This window comes from Rhinoderma darwinii, unplaced genomic scaffold (assembly GCF_050947455.1).
Source record: "Rhinoderma darwinii isolate aRhiDar2 unplaced genomic scaffold, aRhiDar2.hap1 Scaffold_3936, whole genome shotgun sequence".
NCBI lineage: Eukaryota > Metazoa > Chordata > Amphibia > Anura > Rhinodermatidae > Rhinoderma > Rhinoderma darwinii.
The window spans coordinates 56,964-75,649 of NW_027463552.1; the positions used below are offsets into that span (position 1 = coordinate 56,964).

The 18,686-nt window shown below is 54.4% G+C and overlaps 1 protein-coding gene across 1 annotated transcript in view; it reads left to right on the forward strand.

Annotated features, from left to right (window-relative positions):
- The window catches only part of INPPL1 (inositol polyphosphate phosphatase like 1), a 48,778-nt gene extending 30,208 nt beyond the window's left edge, over positions 1-18,570 (forward strand). The window contains exons 9-24 of the mRNA XM_075848393.1: positions 418-562; positions 825-931; positions 1,180-1,282; positions 1,683-1,879; positions 1,979-2,096; positions 2,203-2,299; positions 3,791-3,929; positions 5,379-5,478; positions 6,455-6,543; positions 10,598-10,679; positions 10,765-10,854; positions 11,188-11,301; positions 11,454-11,542; positions 16,461-16,548; positions 18,209-18,364; positions 18,455-18,570. Coding sequence (XP_075704508.1) covers positions 418-562; positions 825-931; positions 1,180-1,282; positions 1,683-1,879; positions 1,979-2,096; positions 2,203-2,299; positions 3,791-3,929; positions 5,379-5,478; positions 6,455-6,543; positions 10,598-10,679; positions 10,765-10,854; positions 11,188-11,301; positions 11,454-11,542; positions 16,461-16,548; positions 18,209-18,364; positions 18,455-18,543 — 1,803 coding nt within the window. The 3' untranslated portion in view covers positions 18,544-18,570. The remainder of the gene's footprint in view (positions 1-417; positions 563-824; positions 932-1,179; positions 1,283-1,682; positions 1,880-1,978; positions 2,097-2,202; positions 2,300-3,790; positions 3,930-5,378; positions 5,479-6,454; positions 6,544-10,597; positions 10,680-10,764; positions 10,855-11,187; positions 11,302-11,453; positions 11,543-16,460; positions 16,549-18,208; positions 18,365-18,454) is intronic.
- Positions 18,571-18,686: the final 116 nt, after the last annotated feature.

Consider the following 18,686-nt stretch of genomic DNA (forward strand, 5'->3'; position numbering starts at 1 on the left):
TAGGCCCCTGGGCTGCCATAGCAACCATCGTCACCCCTCCCCACCGATTTTGTTGCGAGGGGAGGTGAAGAGCTGTCGGAGGGGGCCACCCCCCTCTTCTCAACGCCTCACGTGATGCGGCCTGCGATTGACTGCAGCATTTGAGGGGTTAAACAGCCAGGAGCCGCGCTGTTAGTCCCGGGTGTTGGCTGTAAAACACCGCTGACACCCGCAGCATATGGAGCGCCTGAGCGCGCTCCAAACATCGCCCCCCCTCACCGTGACGTACCGGTGCGTCAAGGGGTTAATATTAGAACATAAATATAATATTAATGGCCCTCACGTATTTCACAATTCTACAGTCTGATAAGCCGCGGTATACCTTTAAATCTCCACAACTCCATCCAAACCTGAGCCCGCAGTTCTCTCCTCCCGCAGGTAAAACTGGACATGCTGGACCTCACCAAGATCGTGAAGTCTCAGAAGTACACGCTGACGGTGGACGTGGACGGAGGGAAACTCGTGGTCATGAAGAAGGTGAAGGAGGCTCAGGAGGACTGGAACACCTTCGCGCACGACAAGAGTAAGTCCTGTCCGGGGCCTGGTGAACATCTCGAGGCTCGGAGAGGAGTCTGCAGGTGCAACACACACATGATCGCCCGTGTTCAATACATTACCGCACCTCCTGCTGGTTCAGGGTCTTTACAGAGTATGCTCCGATGCATTGCATTGTGAGAGATGTAGTGTTTAGACAGGCAATGAAGAGCAGTCTGGGTGTTTTTAGATCCGATGATTTTAGGAGGTTTTCATTATGACGCTGTCCGTAAATGTTTCTGTCCCTGCAGTCCGGCAGCTGATCAAGTCCCAGCGAGTCCCGTCTAAGCTCGGAATCGTGTTTGAGAAGGAAAAGGATAAAACGCAACGCAAAGACTTCATCTTTGTCAGTGCCCGGGTAAGAGCAAGCACAGGTACTGAGCTTTGTGTCATGTGACTTGTGTAAAAAGAAATGCCACTTAAAGGGATTGTCCATCCGGTATGTCCAGAGGGATTTATTCTGATGTCTTATTTGCCTGGGTGCAGATGATCGGCCTCCGCCCTCATGGGGGTTGTTTGCTTCGTCTTCTGGATCAACCTGGCAGGATAACAGGATGAACTGTCTGACTGTTACTCTGATGCCCCCCCCCCCCCTCCTCTCTCTAGAAACGAGAAGCCTTCTGCCAATTGCTTCAATTAATGAAGAACAAGCACTCCAACCAAGACGAGCCGGACATGATCTCCGTCTTCATTGGGACCTGGAACATGGGTGAGAAAAAAAATGAAATCTGAAATCTTGTAGTTTTCACATTGGCCACTAGGTGTCAGCACTTAATGGTGGTAAAGATCTTGTATTACAGCCTGCTGTAAAACGGGGTGCGATCACTTGATTTATGGTAATATCTTCCTGCTCATCAGGAGAAGCTGTTGCATGCTGGGCTGTTATGTATTGTAGATTTGCTTTATTTAAATATATATTTATTATATTTTATATTATCACCTTCCTAATAACCGTCTCACAGAACAAAAAGATTCTACAAATAATTAGAAAACCCCCAAAAAATTTCGATGGTGTTTGCACCAGTGCTTTAATCATCCTTCACCAGTAGAAGAGCGCCTCCCAGTGGTGAGGGGGTGATGATAAAACCTTTCCACCGTTTCATCTGCAGGAAGCGTTCCACAACAGAAAAACATCACCTCCTGGATGGGCTCCAAAGGATTAGGGAAGACCCTGGATGAGATGGCGGTCACCATACCCCACGATATCTACGTCTTCGGAACGCAGGAGAATTCTGTGGGCGATAAAGAGTGGGTGGACTTCCTGCGGGTCATGCTGAAAGAATGCACTGAGCTGGACTATCGGCCGGTACGTGCCGGGACGGGAATCCCATGGTGTTAGGGAATTGCCGTATAAGCGATACTGTGAGGTGGAGCTTTATGGTGTTTCTGGCGGTGTCTCCCGCAGGTCGCCATGCAGTCCTTGTGGAATATTAAGATCGCAGTCCTGGTTCGCCTGGAACACGAGAACCGGATAACACACATAAGCACTTCCAGCGTCAAGACCGGGATAGCCAACACCTTAGGTGAGCGAGTCCGGGGCTTACAACATGGACTGCGCTGTAAATAGTGGGGGGAGGTGACCGGTGGGAGACAAGATGGCCGCCGTAACGCTGTCTCCTCTTCGTGCAGGCAATAAAGGTGCGGTGGGCATATCCTTCATGTTCAATGGGACCTCATTTGGCTTTGTGAACGGTCACCTGACCTCAGGAAATGAGAAAACCGCCAGGTAAGTCCCGCTCTAAAGGCCGACACGACGGAGGGGATTTATAGGGGCTCGATTGTGATGCTAAATATTTCCTCTCATTGCCTGTCCATAGATGTTATAAGCAATTACTTCTGACCCTAGAGAGCTGCCCGTTGCTGCTACTGGGTCACTTAGCGGCAGATCTCTCCCTGTATTATTATTATTGTATGGTTTATATTGAGGAGGCATTTGTAGCCCCAGGTGGCGGTGGTGCTGTCCTGCGGGGAGGAGGCGGCCGGGCTGTCCTGCGTGGAGGAGGCGGCCGGGCTGTCCTGCGTGGAGGAGGCGGCCGGGCTGTCCTGCGTGGAGGAGGCGGCCGGGCTGTCCTGCGGGGAGGAGGCGGTGGCGCTGTCCTGCGGGGAGGAGGCGGCCGCGCTGTCCTGCGGGGAGGAGGCGGCCGGGCTGTCCTGCGGGGAGGAGGCGGTGGCGCTGTCCTGCGGGGAGGAGACGGCCGGGCTGTCCTGCATGGAGGAGGCGGCCGGGCTGTCCTGCGGGGAGGAGGCGGGGGCGCTGTCCTGCGGGGAGGAGGCGGGGGCGCTGTCCTGCGGGGAGGAGGCGGGGGCGCTGTCCTGCGGGGAGGAGGCGGGGGCGCTGTCCTGCGGGGAGGAGGCGGGGGCGCTGTCCTGCGGGGAGGAGGCGGGGGCGCTGTCCTGCGTGGAGGAGGCGGCCGGGCTGTCCTGCGGGGAGGTGGCGGCCGGGCTGTCCTGCGGGGAGGTGGCGGGCGGCGCTGTCCTGCGGGGAGGTGGTGGCGGCGCTGTCCTGCGGGGAGGTGGTGGCGGCGCTGTCCTGCGGGGAGGTGGCGGGTGGCGCTGTCCTGCGGGGAGGTGGTGGCGGCGCTGTCCTGCGGGGAGGTGGTGGCGGCGCTGTCCTGCGGGGAGGTGGTGGCGGCGCTGTCCTGCGGGGAGGAGGCGGCCGGGTTGTCCTGCGGGGAGGAGGCGGTGGCGCTGTCTTGCTGGGAGGAGGCGGTGGCGCTGTCTTGCTGGGAGGAGGCGGCCGGGCTGTCCTGCAGGGAGGAGGCGGCCGGGCTGTCCTGCGGGGAGGAGGCGGTGGCGCTGTCTTGCTGGGAGGAGGCGGTGGCGCTGTCTTGCTGGGAGGAGGCGGTGGCGCAGTCTTGCTGGGAGGAGGCGGTGGCGCTGTCTTGCTGGGAGGAGGCGGTGGCGCTGTCTTGCTGGGAGGAGGCGGTGGCGCTGTCTTGCTGGGAGGAGGCGGTGGCGCTGTCTTACTGGGAGGAGGCGGTGGCGCTGTCCTGCTGGGAGGAGGCGGCCGGGCTGTCCTGCGGGGAGGAGGCGGCCGGGCTGTCCTGCGGGGAGGAGGCGGTGGCGCTGTCTTGCTGGGAGGAGGCGGTGGCGCTGTCTTGCTGGGAGGAGGCGGCCGGGCTGTCCCGCGGGGGGAGGCGGCGGCGGGGCTGTTTTCTATATAGGATAATATAAACCTTCTCGCATATAACGTGCCCCTCGTTTCTCGCACTCTCAGGCGTAATCAGAATTACCTGGACATCCTGCGGCTCCTGTCTCTGGGGGATAAGCAGCTCAACTCCTTCGACATTTCTCTGCGTTTCACTCACCTCTTCTGGTTTGGAGACTTGAATTATCGTCTGGATATGGATGTGCAGGTGAGGCCGTCGTCTTACAGGAATCTACTGCACGTGGCGTCTGTACCACAGCGGCTGCCCCTCCACCGACAGATGGTACACGTGGTAGCAGCAGCGCCCCCTCCACCGACAGATGGTACACGTGGCAGTGGCAGCAGCAGCGCCCCCTCCCCCCACAGATGGTACACGTGGCAGCAGCAGCGCCCCCTCCCCCACAGATGGTACACGTGGCAGCAGCAGCGCCCCCTCCCCCACAGGTGGTACACGTGGCAGCAGCAGCGCCCCCTCCCCCCACAGATGGTACACGTGGCAGCAGCAGCGCCCCCTCCCCCCACAGATGGTACACGTGGCAGCAGCAGCGCCCCTTCCCCCCACAGATGGTACACGTGGCAGCAGCAGCGCCCCCTCCCCCCACAGATGGTACACGTGGCAGCAGCAGCGCCCCCTCCCCCCACAGATGGTACACGTGGCAGCAGCAGCGCCCCCTCCCCCACAGATGGTACACGTGGCAGCAGCAGCGCCCCCTCCCCCACAGGTGGTACACGTGGCAGCAGCAGCGCCCCCTCCCCCCACAGATGGTACACGTGGCAGCAGCAGCGCCCCCTCCCCCCACAGATGGTACACGTGGCAGCAGCAGCGCCCCTTCCCCCCACAGATGGTACACGTGGCAGCAGCAGCGCCCCCTCCCCCCACAGATGGTACACGTGGCAGCAGCAGCGCCCCCTCCCCCCACAGATGGTACACGTGGCAGCAGCAGCGCCCCCTCCCCCCACAGATGGTACACGTGGCAGCAGCAGCGCCCCTTCCCCCCACAGATGGTACACGTGGCAGCAGCAGCGCCCCTTCCCCCCACAGATGGTACACGTGGCAGCAGCAGCGCCCCCTCCCCCCACAGATGGTACACGTGGCAGCAGCAGCGCCCCCTCCCCCCACAGATGGTACACGTGGCAGCAGCAGCGCCCCCTCCCCCCACAGATGGTACACGTGGCAGCAGCAGCGCCCCCTCCCCCCACAGATGGTACACGTGGCAGCAGCAGCGCCCCCTCCCCCCACAGATGGTACACGTGGCAGCAGCAGCGCCCCCTCCCCCCACAGATGGTACACGTGGCAGCAGCAGCGCCCCCTCCCCCCACAGATGGTACACGTGGCAGCAGCAGCGCCCCCTCCCCCCACAGATGGTACACGTGGCAGCAGCGTCCCCTCCCCAGTGGTTGTTTATTGTAATTCCCCAGTAATCGGACTCCATATTGAGGGATTATTAGTCCTTGTTGTTTACCAGGCAGCGCCCGGATTTACTTGGGCTGTTGCTTAGCAACACAGACTGCGCAGCGACACAACTAAATGTCCCCAGTCCCTAAAAGCCCCTCATATAGTGGCGGGGGGCGCAGGGCGGAGCTGAATATGGCGCACAATTCCAGCGTGTTTTGCCCTCCGTCTCCTCCTCGTCCTCACAATGTTCCCGGATTACAGGAGATCCTGAACTTCATCAGCCGCAAGGAGTTCGAGCCGCTGCTGAAAGTCGATCAACTCAACCTGGAAAAGGAGAAGAACAAGATCTTCCTGCGATTCAGTGAGACCCAATCCCGACTGTAACCCCTCCCCCGTCACACGACCCCTCCCCCGTCACACGACCCCTCCCCCATTACATGACCCCCGTCACACGACCCCTCCCCCCGTCACACGACCCCCATCACACACAACCCCTCCCCGTCGCACGACCCCTCCCCCGTCGCACGACCCCTCCCCCGTCGCACGACCCCTCCCCCGTCACACGACCCCTCCCCCGTCACACGACCCCTCCCCCCGTCACACGACCCCTCCCCCCGTCACACGACCCCCCCCGTCACACGACCCCCCCCCGTCACACGACCCCCCCCCCCGTCACACGACCCCCCCCCCCCCCGTCACACGACCCCCCCCGTCACAGGACACCCCCCGTCACACGACCCCCCCCCCGTCACACGACCCCCCTTGTCACACGACCCCCCCCCGTCACACGACCCCCCCCCGTCACACGACCCCCCCCCGTCACACAACCCCCCCCCATCCTCCCGTCTTGTTACCCCCCCATCCTCCCGTCTTGTTACCCCCCCATCCTCCCGTCTTGTTACCCCCCCCATCCTCCCGTCTTGTTACCCCCCCATCCTCCCGTCTTGTTACCCCCCCATCCTCCCGTCTTGTTACCACCCCCATCCTCCCGTCTTGTTACCCCCCCCATCCTCCCGTCTTGTTACCCCCCCCATCCTCCCGTCTTGTTACCCCCCCCATCCTCCCGTCTTGTTACCCCCCCATCCTCCCGTCTTGTTACCCCCCCATCCTCCCGTCTTGTTACCCCCCCATCCTCCCGTCTTGTTACCCCCCCATCCTCCCGTCTTGTTACCACCCCCATCCTCCCGTCTTGTTACCCCCCCCATCCTCCCGTCATGTTACCCCCCCCATCCTCCCGTCATGTTACCCCCCCCCATCCTCCCGTCATGTTACCCCCCCCCCCATCCTTTTACCCCCTTCCTATTTTGACCCCCTCTGTTCTTCTCCTCCTGTTACAGGTGAGGAGGAGATCACGTTCCCCCCCACGTATCGCTATGAGAGGGGCTCCCGGGACACGTACGTGTGGCACAAGCACAAGCCCACGGGGGTGAGTGTCTCCTCTATTGCACTTGACGTTTGCCCCCTGTGGGTGCCTCGTGCCTCCGGCTGCTTGTGATGTATGATGTGAGGTGCGCTGTGCCTCGTGCCTCCTACTGCCTGTGATGTATGATGTGAGGTGCGCTGTGCCTCGTGCCTCCTACTGCCTGTGATGTATGATGTGAGGTGCGCTGTGCCTCGTGCCTCCTACTGCCTGTGATGTATGATGTGAGGTGCGCTGTGCCTCGTGCCTCCGACTGCTTGTGATGTATGATGTGAGGTGCGCTGTGCCTCGTGCCTCCTACTGCTTGTGATGTATGATGTGAGGTGCGCTGTGCCTCGTGCCTCCTACTGCCTGTGATGTATAATGTGAGGTGCGCTGTGCCTGGTGCCTCCGACTGCTTGTGATGTATGATGTGAGGTGCGCTGTGCCTCGTGCCTCCTACTGCCTGTGAAGTATGATGTGAGGTGCGCTGTGCCTCGTGCCTCCTACTGCTTGTGATGTATGATGTGAGGTGCGCTGTGCCTCGTGCCTCCTACTGCCTGTGATGTATAATGTGAGGTGCGCTGTGCCTGGTGCCTCCGACTGCTTGTGATGTATAATGTGAGGTGCGCTGTGCCTGGTGCCTCCGACTGCTTGTGATGTATGATGTGAGGTGTGCTGTGCCTCGTGCCTCCTACTGCTTGTGATGTATGATGTGAGGTGCGCTGTGCCTCGTGCCTCCTACTGCCTGTGATGTATAATGTGAGGTGCGCTGTGCCTGGTGCCTCCTACTGCTTGTGATGTATGATGTGAGGTGTGCTGTGCCTTGTGCCTCCTACTGCCTGTGATGTATAATGTGAGGTGCGCTGTGCCTCGTGCCTCCTACTGCCTGTGATGTATGATGTGAGGTGTGCTGTGCCTGGTGCCTCCGACTGCTTGTGATGTATGATGTGAGGTGCGCCTCGTGCCTCCTACTGCCTGTGATGTATGATGTGAGGTGTGCTGTGCCTCGTGCCTCCTACTGCCTGTGATGTATAATGTGAGGTGCGCTGTGCCTGGTGCCTCCGACTGCTTGTGATGTATAATGTGAGGTGCGCTGTGCCTCCGACTGCTTGTGATGTATGATGTGAGGTGCGCTGTGCCTCGTGCCTCCTACTGCCTGTGATGTATGATGTGAGGTGCGCTGTGCCTCGTGCCTCCGACTGCTTGTGATGTATGATGTGAGGTGCGCTGTGCCTCGTGCCTCCTACTGCTTGTGATGTATGATGTGAGGTGCGCTGTGCCTCGTGCCTCCTACTGCCTGTGATGTATAATGTGAGGTGCGCTGTGCCTGGTGCCTCCGACTGCTTGTGATGTATGATGTGAGGTGCGCCTCGTGCCTCCTACTGCCTGTGATGTATGATGTGAGGTGTGCTGTGCCTCGTGCCTCCTACTGCCTGTGATGTATAATGTGAGGTGCGCTGTGCCTGGTGCCTCCGACTGCTTGTGATGTATAATGTGAGGTGCGCTGTGCCTCCGACTGCTTGTGATGTATGATGTGAGGTGCGCTGTGCCTCGTGCCTCCTACTGCCTGTGATGTATGATGTGAGGTGCGCTGTGCCTCGTGCCTCCGACTGCTTGTGATGTATGATGTGAGGTGCGCTGTGCCTCGTGCCTCCTACTGCTTGTGATGTATGATGTGAGGTGCGCTGTGCCTCGTGCCTCCTACTGCCTGTGATGTATAATGTGAGGTGCGCTGTGCCTGGTGCCTCCGACTGCTTGTGATGTATGATGTGAGGTGCGCTGTGCCTCGTGCCTCCTACTGCCTGTGAAGTATGATGTGAGGTGCGCTGTGCCTCGTGCCTCCTACTGCTTGTGATGTATGATGTGAGGTGCGCTGTGCCTCGTGCCTCCTACTGCCTGTGATGTATAATGTGAGGTGCGCTGTGCCTGGTGCCTCCGACTGCTTGTGATGTATGATGTGAGGTGTGCTGTGCCTCGTGCCTCCTACTGCTTGTGATGTATGATGTGAGGTGCGCTGTGCCTCGTGCCTCCTACTGCCTGTGATGTATAATGTGAGGTGCGCTGTGCCTGGTGCCTCCTACTGCTTGTGATGTATGATGTGAGGTGTGCTGTGCCTTGTGCCTCCTACTGCCTGTGATGTATAATGTGAGGTGCGCTGTGCCTCGTGCCTCCTACTGCCTGTGATGTATGATGTGAGGTGTGCTGTGCCTGGTGCCTCCGACTGCTTGTGATGTATGATGTGAGGTGCGCCTCGTGCCTCCTACTGCCTGTGATGTATGATGTGAGGTGTGCTGTGCCTCGTGCCTCCTACTGCCTGTGATGTATAATGTGAGGTGCGCTGTGCCTGGTGCCTCCGACTGCTTGTGATGTATAATGTGAGGTGCGCTGTGCCTCCGACTGCTTGTGATGTATGATGTGAGGTGCGCTGTGCCTCCGGCTGCTTGTGATGTATGATGTGAGGTGCGCTGTGCCTCGTGCCTCCGGCTGCCTGTGATGTATGATGTGAGGTGCGCTGTGCCTCGTCCCTCCGGCTGTTTGTGATGTATGATGTGAGGTGCGCTGTGCCTCGTGCCTCCGGCTGCCTGTGATGTATGATGTGAGGTGCGCTGTGCCTCGTGCCTCCGGCTGTTTGTGATGTATGATGTGAGGTGCGCTGTGCCTCGTGCCTCCTACTACCTGTGATGTATGATGTGAGGTGTGCTGTGCCTCGTGCCTCCTACTGCTTGTGATGTATGATGTGAGGTGCGCTGTGCCTCGTGCCTCCTACTGCCTGTGATGTATAATGTGAGGTGCGCTGTGCCTGGTGCCTCCGACTGCTTGTGATGTATAATGTGAGGTGCGCTGTGCCTCCGACTGCCTGTGATGTATGATGTGAGGTGCGCTGTGCCTCGTGCCTCCGACTGCTTGTGATGTATGATGTGAGGTGCGCTGTGCCTCGTGCCTCCTACTGCCTGTGATGTATGATGTGAGGTGCGCTGTGCCTCGTGCCTCCTACTGCCTGTGATGTATAATGTGAGGTGCGCTGTGCCTGGTGCCTCCGACTGCTTGTGATGTATAATGTGAGGTGCGCTGTGCCTCCGACTGCCTGTGATGTATGATGTGAGGTGCGCTGTGCCTCGTGCCTCCGACTGCTTGTGATGTATAATGTGAGGTGCGCTGTGCCTCCGGCTGTTTGTGATGTATGATGTGAGGTGCGCTGTGCCTCGTGCCTCCGGTTGTTTGTGATGTATGATGTGAGGTGCGCTGTGCCTCGTGCCTCCGGCTGTTTGTGATGTATGATGTGAGGTGCGCTGTGCCTCGTGCCTCCGGCTGTTTGTGATGTATGATGTGAGGTGCGCTGTGCCTCGTGCCTCCGGCTGTTTGTGATGTATGATGTGAGGTGCGCTGTGCCTCGTGCCTCCGGCTGCCTGTGATGTATGATGTGAGGTGCGCTGTGCCTCCGGCTGCCTGTGATGTATGATGTGAGGTGCGCTGTGCCTCCGGCTGCCTGTGATGTATGATGTGAGGTGCGCTGTGCCTCGTGCCTCCGGCTGTTTGTGATGTATGATGTGAGGTGCGCTGTGCCTCCGGCTGCCTGTGATGTATGATGTGAGGTGCGCTGTGCCTCGTGCCTCCGGCTGTTTGTGATGTATGATGTGAGGTGCGCTGTGCCTCGTGCCTCCGGCTGCCTGTGATGTATGATGTGAGGTGCGCTGTGCCTCCGGCTGCCTGTGATGTATGATGTGAGGTGGGCTGTGCCTCCGGCTGCTTGTGATGTATGATGTGAGGTGCGCTGTGCCTCCTTGTGATGTATGATGTGAGGTGCGCTGTGCCTCGTGCCTCCGGCTGCCTGTGATGTATGATGTGAGGTGCGCTGTGCCTCGTGCCTCCGGCTGCTTGTGATGTATGATGTGAGGTGCGCTGTGCCTCCGGCTGCTTGTGATGTATGATGTGAGGTGCGCTGTGCCTCCTTGTGATGTATGATGTGAGGTGCGCTGTGCCTCGTGCCTCCGGCTGTTTGTGATGTATGATGTGAGGTGCGCTGTGCCTCGTGCCTCCGGCTGCTTGTCACGTCTGGATATAATCGTTCATATTTCAGGTCCGGACTAATGTTCCTTCCTGGTGTGACCGGATCCTGTGGAAATCCTACCCAGAGACCCACATCATCTGTAACTCGTACGGTGAGCGCTCTTATTACCGGGCGGGGGGTGTCCTCACGTGTTTAGCTGTGGTGTAATCTGGGGGTCTCATCCTTGTGATCTTCAGGGTGCACTGATGACATCATGACCAGTGATCATTCGCCGGTGTTTGCGTCATTCGAGGTCGGCGTGACGTCACAGTTTGTCTCCAAGAAAGGTCAGTGCTTTATAAATCTCCAGTCCGGCGATCACTTGTGGGTGGGATTATCGCGTTATTTGCCGCAGCTGCAGACATTGTCCCGGACCTTTTGGCTGTCTACTCCACCTGCATGGGAACAGGGTTGTCAGACATCATGCCACTCCCTCTCGGATCCTGACTCCATGCCTGGACTCCGCAGAACATGTGACTAGAGGACTGGGAGTCGGTACTGTCTGACAACCCAGTTCCCACGCTCTGGTTTCAGGTGAGTAGGTGACCCTGCTGTGACATTGAGATGGTTTTATCCTGGCTGCTCTTGTCTGGTGAGCTGACACTTCATTTTATGTCCAGGTCTCCTGAAGCCGTCCGAGCAGGCCTACATTGAGTTTGAGAGCATTGAAGCCATTGTGAAGACGGCCAGCAGAACCAAGTTCTTTATTGAGTTTTATTCCGGGTGTTTGGAAGGTGAGTGAATCCTGAGAGCGCCATCTCCTGGTGTACAGGTGACTTCTACTCCACCCACGTGGGCCCCATGCTCCATTCAGGGGCCCCGCTATAGCTCTAATAAGGTATTAGAGGTGAGTGTCCCTTTAATAGGGTGTCCGGTCTACCAACAGAGTACAAGAAGAGCAGCGAGAACGACAGTCAGAGCATCGACAACGTCAACTTCCTGAAAGTCCAGTGGTCATCGAGGCAACTGCCCACAGTGAGTGACTCTGCAGAGCATTACTCCACCGACGCCTCCAGTGATCTGCAGAGCATTACACCACCGACGCCTCCAGTGATGTGCAGAACATCGCTCCTCTACCTCCTGACAGATACATAGTGATATATCCTGCAGATTATTACACCACTGACCTCTCTGCAGATCTGCAGAACATCGCTCCTCTACCTCCTGACAGATACATAGTGATATATCCTGCAGATTATTACACCACTGACCTCTCTACAGATCTGCAGAACATTGCTCCTCTACCTCCTGACAGATACATAGTGATATATCCTGCAGATTATTACACCACTGACCTCTCTACAGATCTGCAGAACATCGCTCCTCTACCCCCTGACAGATACATAGTGATATATCCTGCAGATTATTACACCACTGACCTCTCTACAGATCTGCAGAACATCGCTCCTCTACCTCCTGATAGATACATAGTGATATATCCTGCAGATTATTACACCACTGACCTCTCTACAGATCTGCAGAACATTGCTCCTCTACCTCCTGACCGATACATAGTGATATATCCTGCAGATTATTACACCACTGACCTCTCTACAGATCTGCAGAACATTGCTCCTCTACCTCCTGACAGATACATAGTGATATATCCTGCAGATTATTACACCACTGACCCTACAGATCTGCAGAACATCGCTCCTCTACCTCCTGACAGATACATAGTGATATATCCTGCAGATTATTACACCACTGACCTCTCTACAGATCTGCAGAACATCGCTCCTCCACCTCCTGACAGATACATAGTGATATATCCTGCAGATTATTACACCACTGACCCCTCTACAGATCTGCAGAACATTGCTCCTCTACCTCCTGACAGATACATAGTGATATATCCTGCAGACTATTACACCACTGACCTCTCTACAGATCTGCAGAACATCGCTCCTCTACCTCCTGACAGATACATAGTGATATATCCTGCAGATTATTACACCACTGACCTCTCTACAGATCTGCAGAACATCGCTCCTCTACCTCCTGACAGGTACATAGTGATATATCCTGCAGATTATTACACCACTGACCTCTCTACAGATCTGCAGAACATTGCTCCTCCACCTCCTGACAGATACATAGTGATATATCCTGCAGATTATTACACCACTGACCTCTCTACAGATCTGCAGAACATTGCTCCTCTACCTCCTGACAGATACATAGTGATATATCCTGCAGATTATTACACGACTGACCTCTCTACAGCTCTGCAGAACATTGCTCCTCTACCTCCTGACCGATACATAGTGATATATCCTGCAGATTATTACACCACTGACCTCTCTACAGATCTGCAGAACATCGCTCCTCCACCTCCTGACAGATACATAGTGATATATCCTGCAGAGTATTACACCACTGACCTCTCTACAGATCTGCAGAACATTGCTCCTCTACCTCCTGACAGATACATAGTGATATATCCTGCAGATTATTACACCACTGACCTCTACAGATCTGCAGAACATTGCTCCTCCACCTCCTGACAGATACATAGTGATATATCCTGCAGATTATTACACCACTGACCTCTCTACAGATCTGCAGAACATTGCTCCTCTACCTCCTGACAGATACATAGTGATATATCCTGCAGATTATTACACCACTGACCTCTCTACAGATCTGCAGAACATCACTCCTCTACCTCCTGACAGATACATAGTGATATATCCTGCAGATTATTACACCACTGACCTCTCTACAGATCTGCAGAACATTGCTCCTCCACCTCCTGACAGATACATAGTGATATATCCTGCAGATTATTACACCACTGACCTCTCTACAGATCTGCAGAACATTGCTCCTCTACCTCCTGACAGATACATAGTGATATATCCTGCAGATTATTACACCTCTGACCTCTCTACAGATCTGCAGAACATTGCTCCTCTACCTCCTGACAGATACATAGTGATATATCCTGCAGATTATTACACCACTGACCGCTCTACAGATCTGCAGAACATTGCTCCTCTACCTCCTGACAGATACATAGTGATATATCCTGCAGATTATTACACCACTGACCTCTCTACAGATCTGCAGAACATTGCTCCTCTACCTCCTGACAGATACATAGTGATATACTCTGCAGATTATTACACCACTGACCTCTCTACAGATCTGCAGAACATTGCTCCTCTACCTCCTGACAGATACATAGTGATATATCCTGCAGATTATTACACCACTGACCTCTCTACAGATCTGCAGAACATTGCTCCTCTACCTCCTGACAGATACATAGTGATATATCCTGCAGATTATTACACCACTGACCTCTACAGATCTGCAGAACATTGCTCCTCTACCTCCTGACAGATACATAGTGATATATCCTGCAGATTATTACACCACTGACCTCTACAGATCTGCAGAACATTGCTCCTCCACCTCCTGACAGATACATAGTGATATATCCTGCAGATTATTACACCACTGACCTCTCTACAGATCTGCAGAACATCGCTCCTCTACCTCCTGACAGATACATAGTGATATATCCTGCAGATTATTACACCACTGACCTCTCTACAGATCTGCAGAACATTGCTCCTCTACCTCCTGACTGATACATAGTGATATATCCTGCAGATTATTACACCACTGACCTCTCTACAGATCTGCAGAACATTGCTCCTCTACCTCCTGACAGATACATAGTGATATATCCTGCAGATTATTACACCACTGACCTCTCTACAGATCTGCAGAACATCGCTCCTCCACCTCCTGACAGATACATAGTGATATATCCTGCAGATTATTACACCACTGACCCCTCTACAGATCTGCAGAACATTGCTCCTCTACCTCCTGACAGATACATAGTGATATATCCTGCAGACTATTACACCACTGACCTCTCTACAGATCTGCAGAACATCGCTCCTCTACCTCCTGACAGATACATAGTGATATATCCTGCAGATTATTACACCACTGACCTCTCTACAGATCTGCAGAACATCGCTCCTCTACCTCCTGACAGGTACATAGTGATATATCCTGCAGATTATTACACCACTGACCTCTCTACAGATCTGCAGAACATTGCTCCTCCACCTCCTGACAGATACATAGTGATATATCCTGCAGATTATTACACCACTGACCTCTCTACAGATCTGCAGAACATTGCTCCTCTACCTCCTGACAGATACATAGTGATATATCCTGCAGATTATTACACCACTGACCTCTCTACAGCTCTGCAGAACATTGCTCCTCTACCTCCTGACAGATACATAGTGATATATCCTGCAGATTATTACACCACTGACCTCTCTACAGATCTGCAGAACATTGCTCCTCTACCTCCTGACAGATACATAGTGATATATCCTGCAGATTATTACACCTCTGACCTCTCTACAGATCTGCAGAACATTGCACCTCTACCTCCTGACAGATACATAGTGATATATCCTGCAGATTATTACACCACTGACCGCTCTACAGATCTGCAGAACATTGCTCCTCCACCCCCTGACAGATACACAGTGATATATCCTGCAGATTATTACACCACTGACCTCTCTACAGATCTGCAGAACATTGCTCCTCTACCTCCTGACAGATACATAGTGATATATCCTGCAGACTATTACACCACTGACCTCTCTACAGATCTGCAGAACATTGCTCCTCTACCTCCTGACAGATACATAGTGATATATCCTGCAGATTATTACACCACTGACCTCTCTACAGATCTGCAGAACATTGCTCCTCCACCTCCTGACAGATACATAGTGATATATCCTGCAGATTATTACACCACTGACCTCTCTACAGATCTGCAGAACATTGCTCCTCTACCTCGTGACAGATACATAGTGATATATCCTGCAGATTATTACACCACTAACCTCTCTAGAGATCTGCAGAACATCGCTCCTCTACCTCCTGACAGATACATAGTGATATATCCTGCAGATTATTACACCACTGACCTCTCTACAGATCTGCAGAGCATTGCTCCTCCACCTCCTGACAGATACATAGTGATATATCCTGGAGATTATTACACCACTGACCTCTCTACAGATCTGCAGAACATTGCTCCTCTACCTCCTGACAGATACATAGTGATATATCCTGCAGATTATTACACCACTGACCTCTCTACAGATCTGCAGAACATCGCTCCTCTACCTCCTGACAGATACATAGTGATATATCCTGCAGATTATTACACCACTGACCTCTCTACAGATCTGCAGAACATCACTCCTCCACCTCCTGACAGATACATAGTGATATATCCTGCAGATTATTACACCACTGACCTCTCTACAGATCTGCAGAACATTGCTCCTCCACCTCCTGACTGATACATAGTGATATACCCTGCAGATTATTACACCACTGACCTCTCTACAGATCTGCAGAACATCACTCCTCCACCTCCTGACAGATACATAGTGATATATCCTGCAGATTATTACACCACTGACCTCTCTACAGATCTGCAGAACATCGCTCCTCTACCCCCTGACAGATACATAGTGATATATCCTGCAGATTATTACACCCCTGACCTCTCTACAGATCTGCAGAACATCGCTCCTCTACCCCCTGACAGATACATAGTGATATATCCTGCAGATTATTACACCACTGACCTCTCTACAGATCTGCAGAACATCGCTCCTCCACCTCCTGACAGATACAGAGTGATATATCCTGCAGACTATCGCATCAATGACTATCACATTAGACAGCTGCCGTGTTTTCATGCTGCCACCAGGTGGCGCCGCTCTTGTAGTCCCATATTCTGTATATACTCTGATACGTCCTGGTTATTGATAACATGAGTTAAGATGATATTCCCCTAAGTCCCGGCTTTGTCCTGCTCCTACAGCTGAGGCCCATCCTGTCTGAGATCGAGTACCTCCAGGACCAGCACTTACTACTGACGGTGAAGTCCATGGACGGATACGAGTCGTACGGTGAGGAGCGCGCTGGATATATCGTTGCCGTTACATCATACACATATATATATATCACTGCAGATAGAAACACATTGTCCCTACAACTCGCCGGCGCAGGGAAATCCCTGCTGTCCGGTACTAACTGGTAAGTGCCGGAGTATCAGATGGGCCGGCACACGAGGTCGACATCAGATATAGAGGGAAATCCTTTAAAGCGTCGGTCCAAATTTATGTAAATAAGGCTTAATCCTTGTATAATCAAACCATGTTCAAGAACTCTGCTTGTTGTCAGTAAATTAGAACCTCCATTGTTAACCTCCGGAGTCTAAAAACCTCTCCTGATCTAATACTTCTCACAGCTGAGGGTTTGTTACAGTTATATCCAGTCTATACAATCATCTGTGGACTCCAGGCTGATAGATTTTACCTGCACTGATACAGTGTAACAAACTATCAGAACAGGTGAGATATTTGTGCTGCTGATGTGTTTATCTCAGGGGAATGTCTAGACTGGATATAATGTAACAAACCCTCAGCTGTGAGAAGTATTAGGTCAGCAGTTTGTAGAACACTGTTTAAGCTTTTGTTTACATAAAACTGGAAAATTCCTTTAATTGGGGATTGGCAGGACCTGATAAGTTCCAAACTATTAGGCAGGTAGAGAGCTGACGTCCCCGGTGTAAGGGGAGCGGGGTCCCGGTGTAAGGGGAGCGGGGTCCCGGAGTAAGGGGAGCGGGGTCCCGGTGTAAGGGGAGCGGGGGTCCCGGTGTAAGGGGAGGGGGGTCCCGGTGTAAGGGGAGGGAGGTCCCGGTGTAAGGGGAGGGAGGTCCCGGTGTAAGGGGAGCGGGGTCCCGGTATAAGGGGAGCGGGGTCCCGGTGTAAGGGGAGGGAGGTCCCGGTGTAAGAGGAGCGGCGGTCCCGATGTAAGGGGAGGGAGGTCCCGATGTAAGGCGCGATGCGTGCTGGTGTAAGGGGAGCGGCGGTCCCCGTGTAGGGGGAGCGTCGGGCTCGGCGCTGGGGGGAAGGCGAGGCGGGCCCGGCGTTGGGAGAGGCGAGGCGGGCCCGGCGTCGGGGGAGAGGCGAGGCGGGCCCGGCGTTGGGGGAGAGGCGGGTCCGGTAGAAGATGCTGAGTTGAATAGACGAGGACATTCCTGTAATTTGGGATTTGAAGTTCTGATAATCCGGCACTTGCTCAGAACTGCAGGATAATGTTCTAGATATTTCTACATAAGACCGGCACATATAGAAGGTATAAGGCCCTGTTCACACTGAGTTTTTTGCAGGCAGAAAATTCTGCCTCAAAATTCCAATAGGAATTTTCAGGCAGATTTTGATCTGCCTGCACGTAGTTTGCCGCATTTTTAACGGCGTTTTTCGCTTCGCACATTGAGCGCCCCGAACAAAAACACCTCGAAATCCGCTTTCTCTGCCTCCAATTGATGCCAATGGGAGGTCAGAGACGTAAACACCCGAAGATAGGGCATGTCACTTCTTTTTCCCACAAGACGGTTTTTTCCGCTTGCGGGAAAAAAACGCCTCCACCTTCCATTGAAATCAAGGGGAGGCATTTTCAGACATTTTTTGGCGCGTTTTCCGCAACAAAAAAAGTGTAAAAAAAACTCAGTGTGAACTGACCCTAAATGTCCAGTGTGTCTCGTCCCTGTGCGTCCTCCGGCAGGCGAGTGCTGCATTGCGCTGAAGTCGATGATCGGCAGCACGTCGCAGCAGTTCCTGACGTACTTGTCTCACCGGGGAGAGGAGACCGGAAACATCCGCGGGTCTATGAAGGTGCGAGTGCCCGCCGAGCGCATGGGAACCAGGGAGCGCCTGTACGGTAAGAGAAGAAGATTGCGCGTGATGAGGGGGAGGAGTTTGGGAAACTGGCGTCACATGACCTGACGTTCCTCTTCTCTTCTTCCTGCAGAATGGATCAGTATCGACAAAGATGAAACCGGAGCGGTGAAAGGGAAACCGCCGTCTATGTCCCGCCCCAACCACGAGTACACGAAGTAATGCCCGCGCCCTGCCCCTCCCGCACCCTGCCGCTGTCCTGCCCCACCCTGCGCCCTGCCCCTCCCGCGCCCTGCCGCTCCCCCGCCCTGCCCCTCCCACTGCCCTGCCCCTCCCACTGCCCCTGCCCCTCCCGCCGCCCTGCC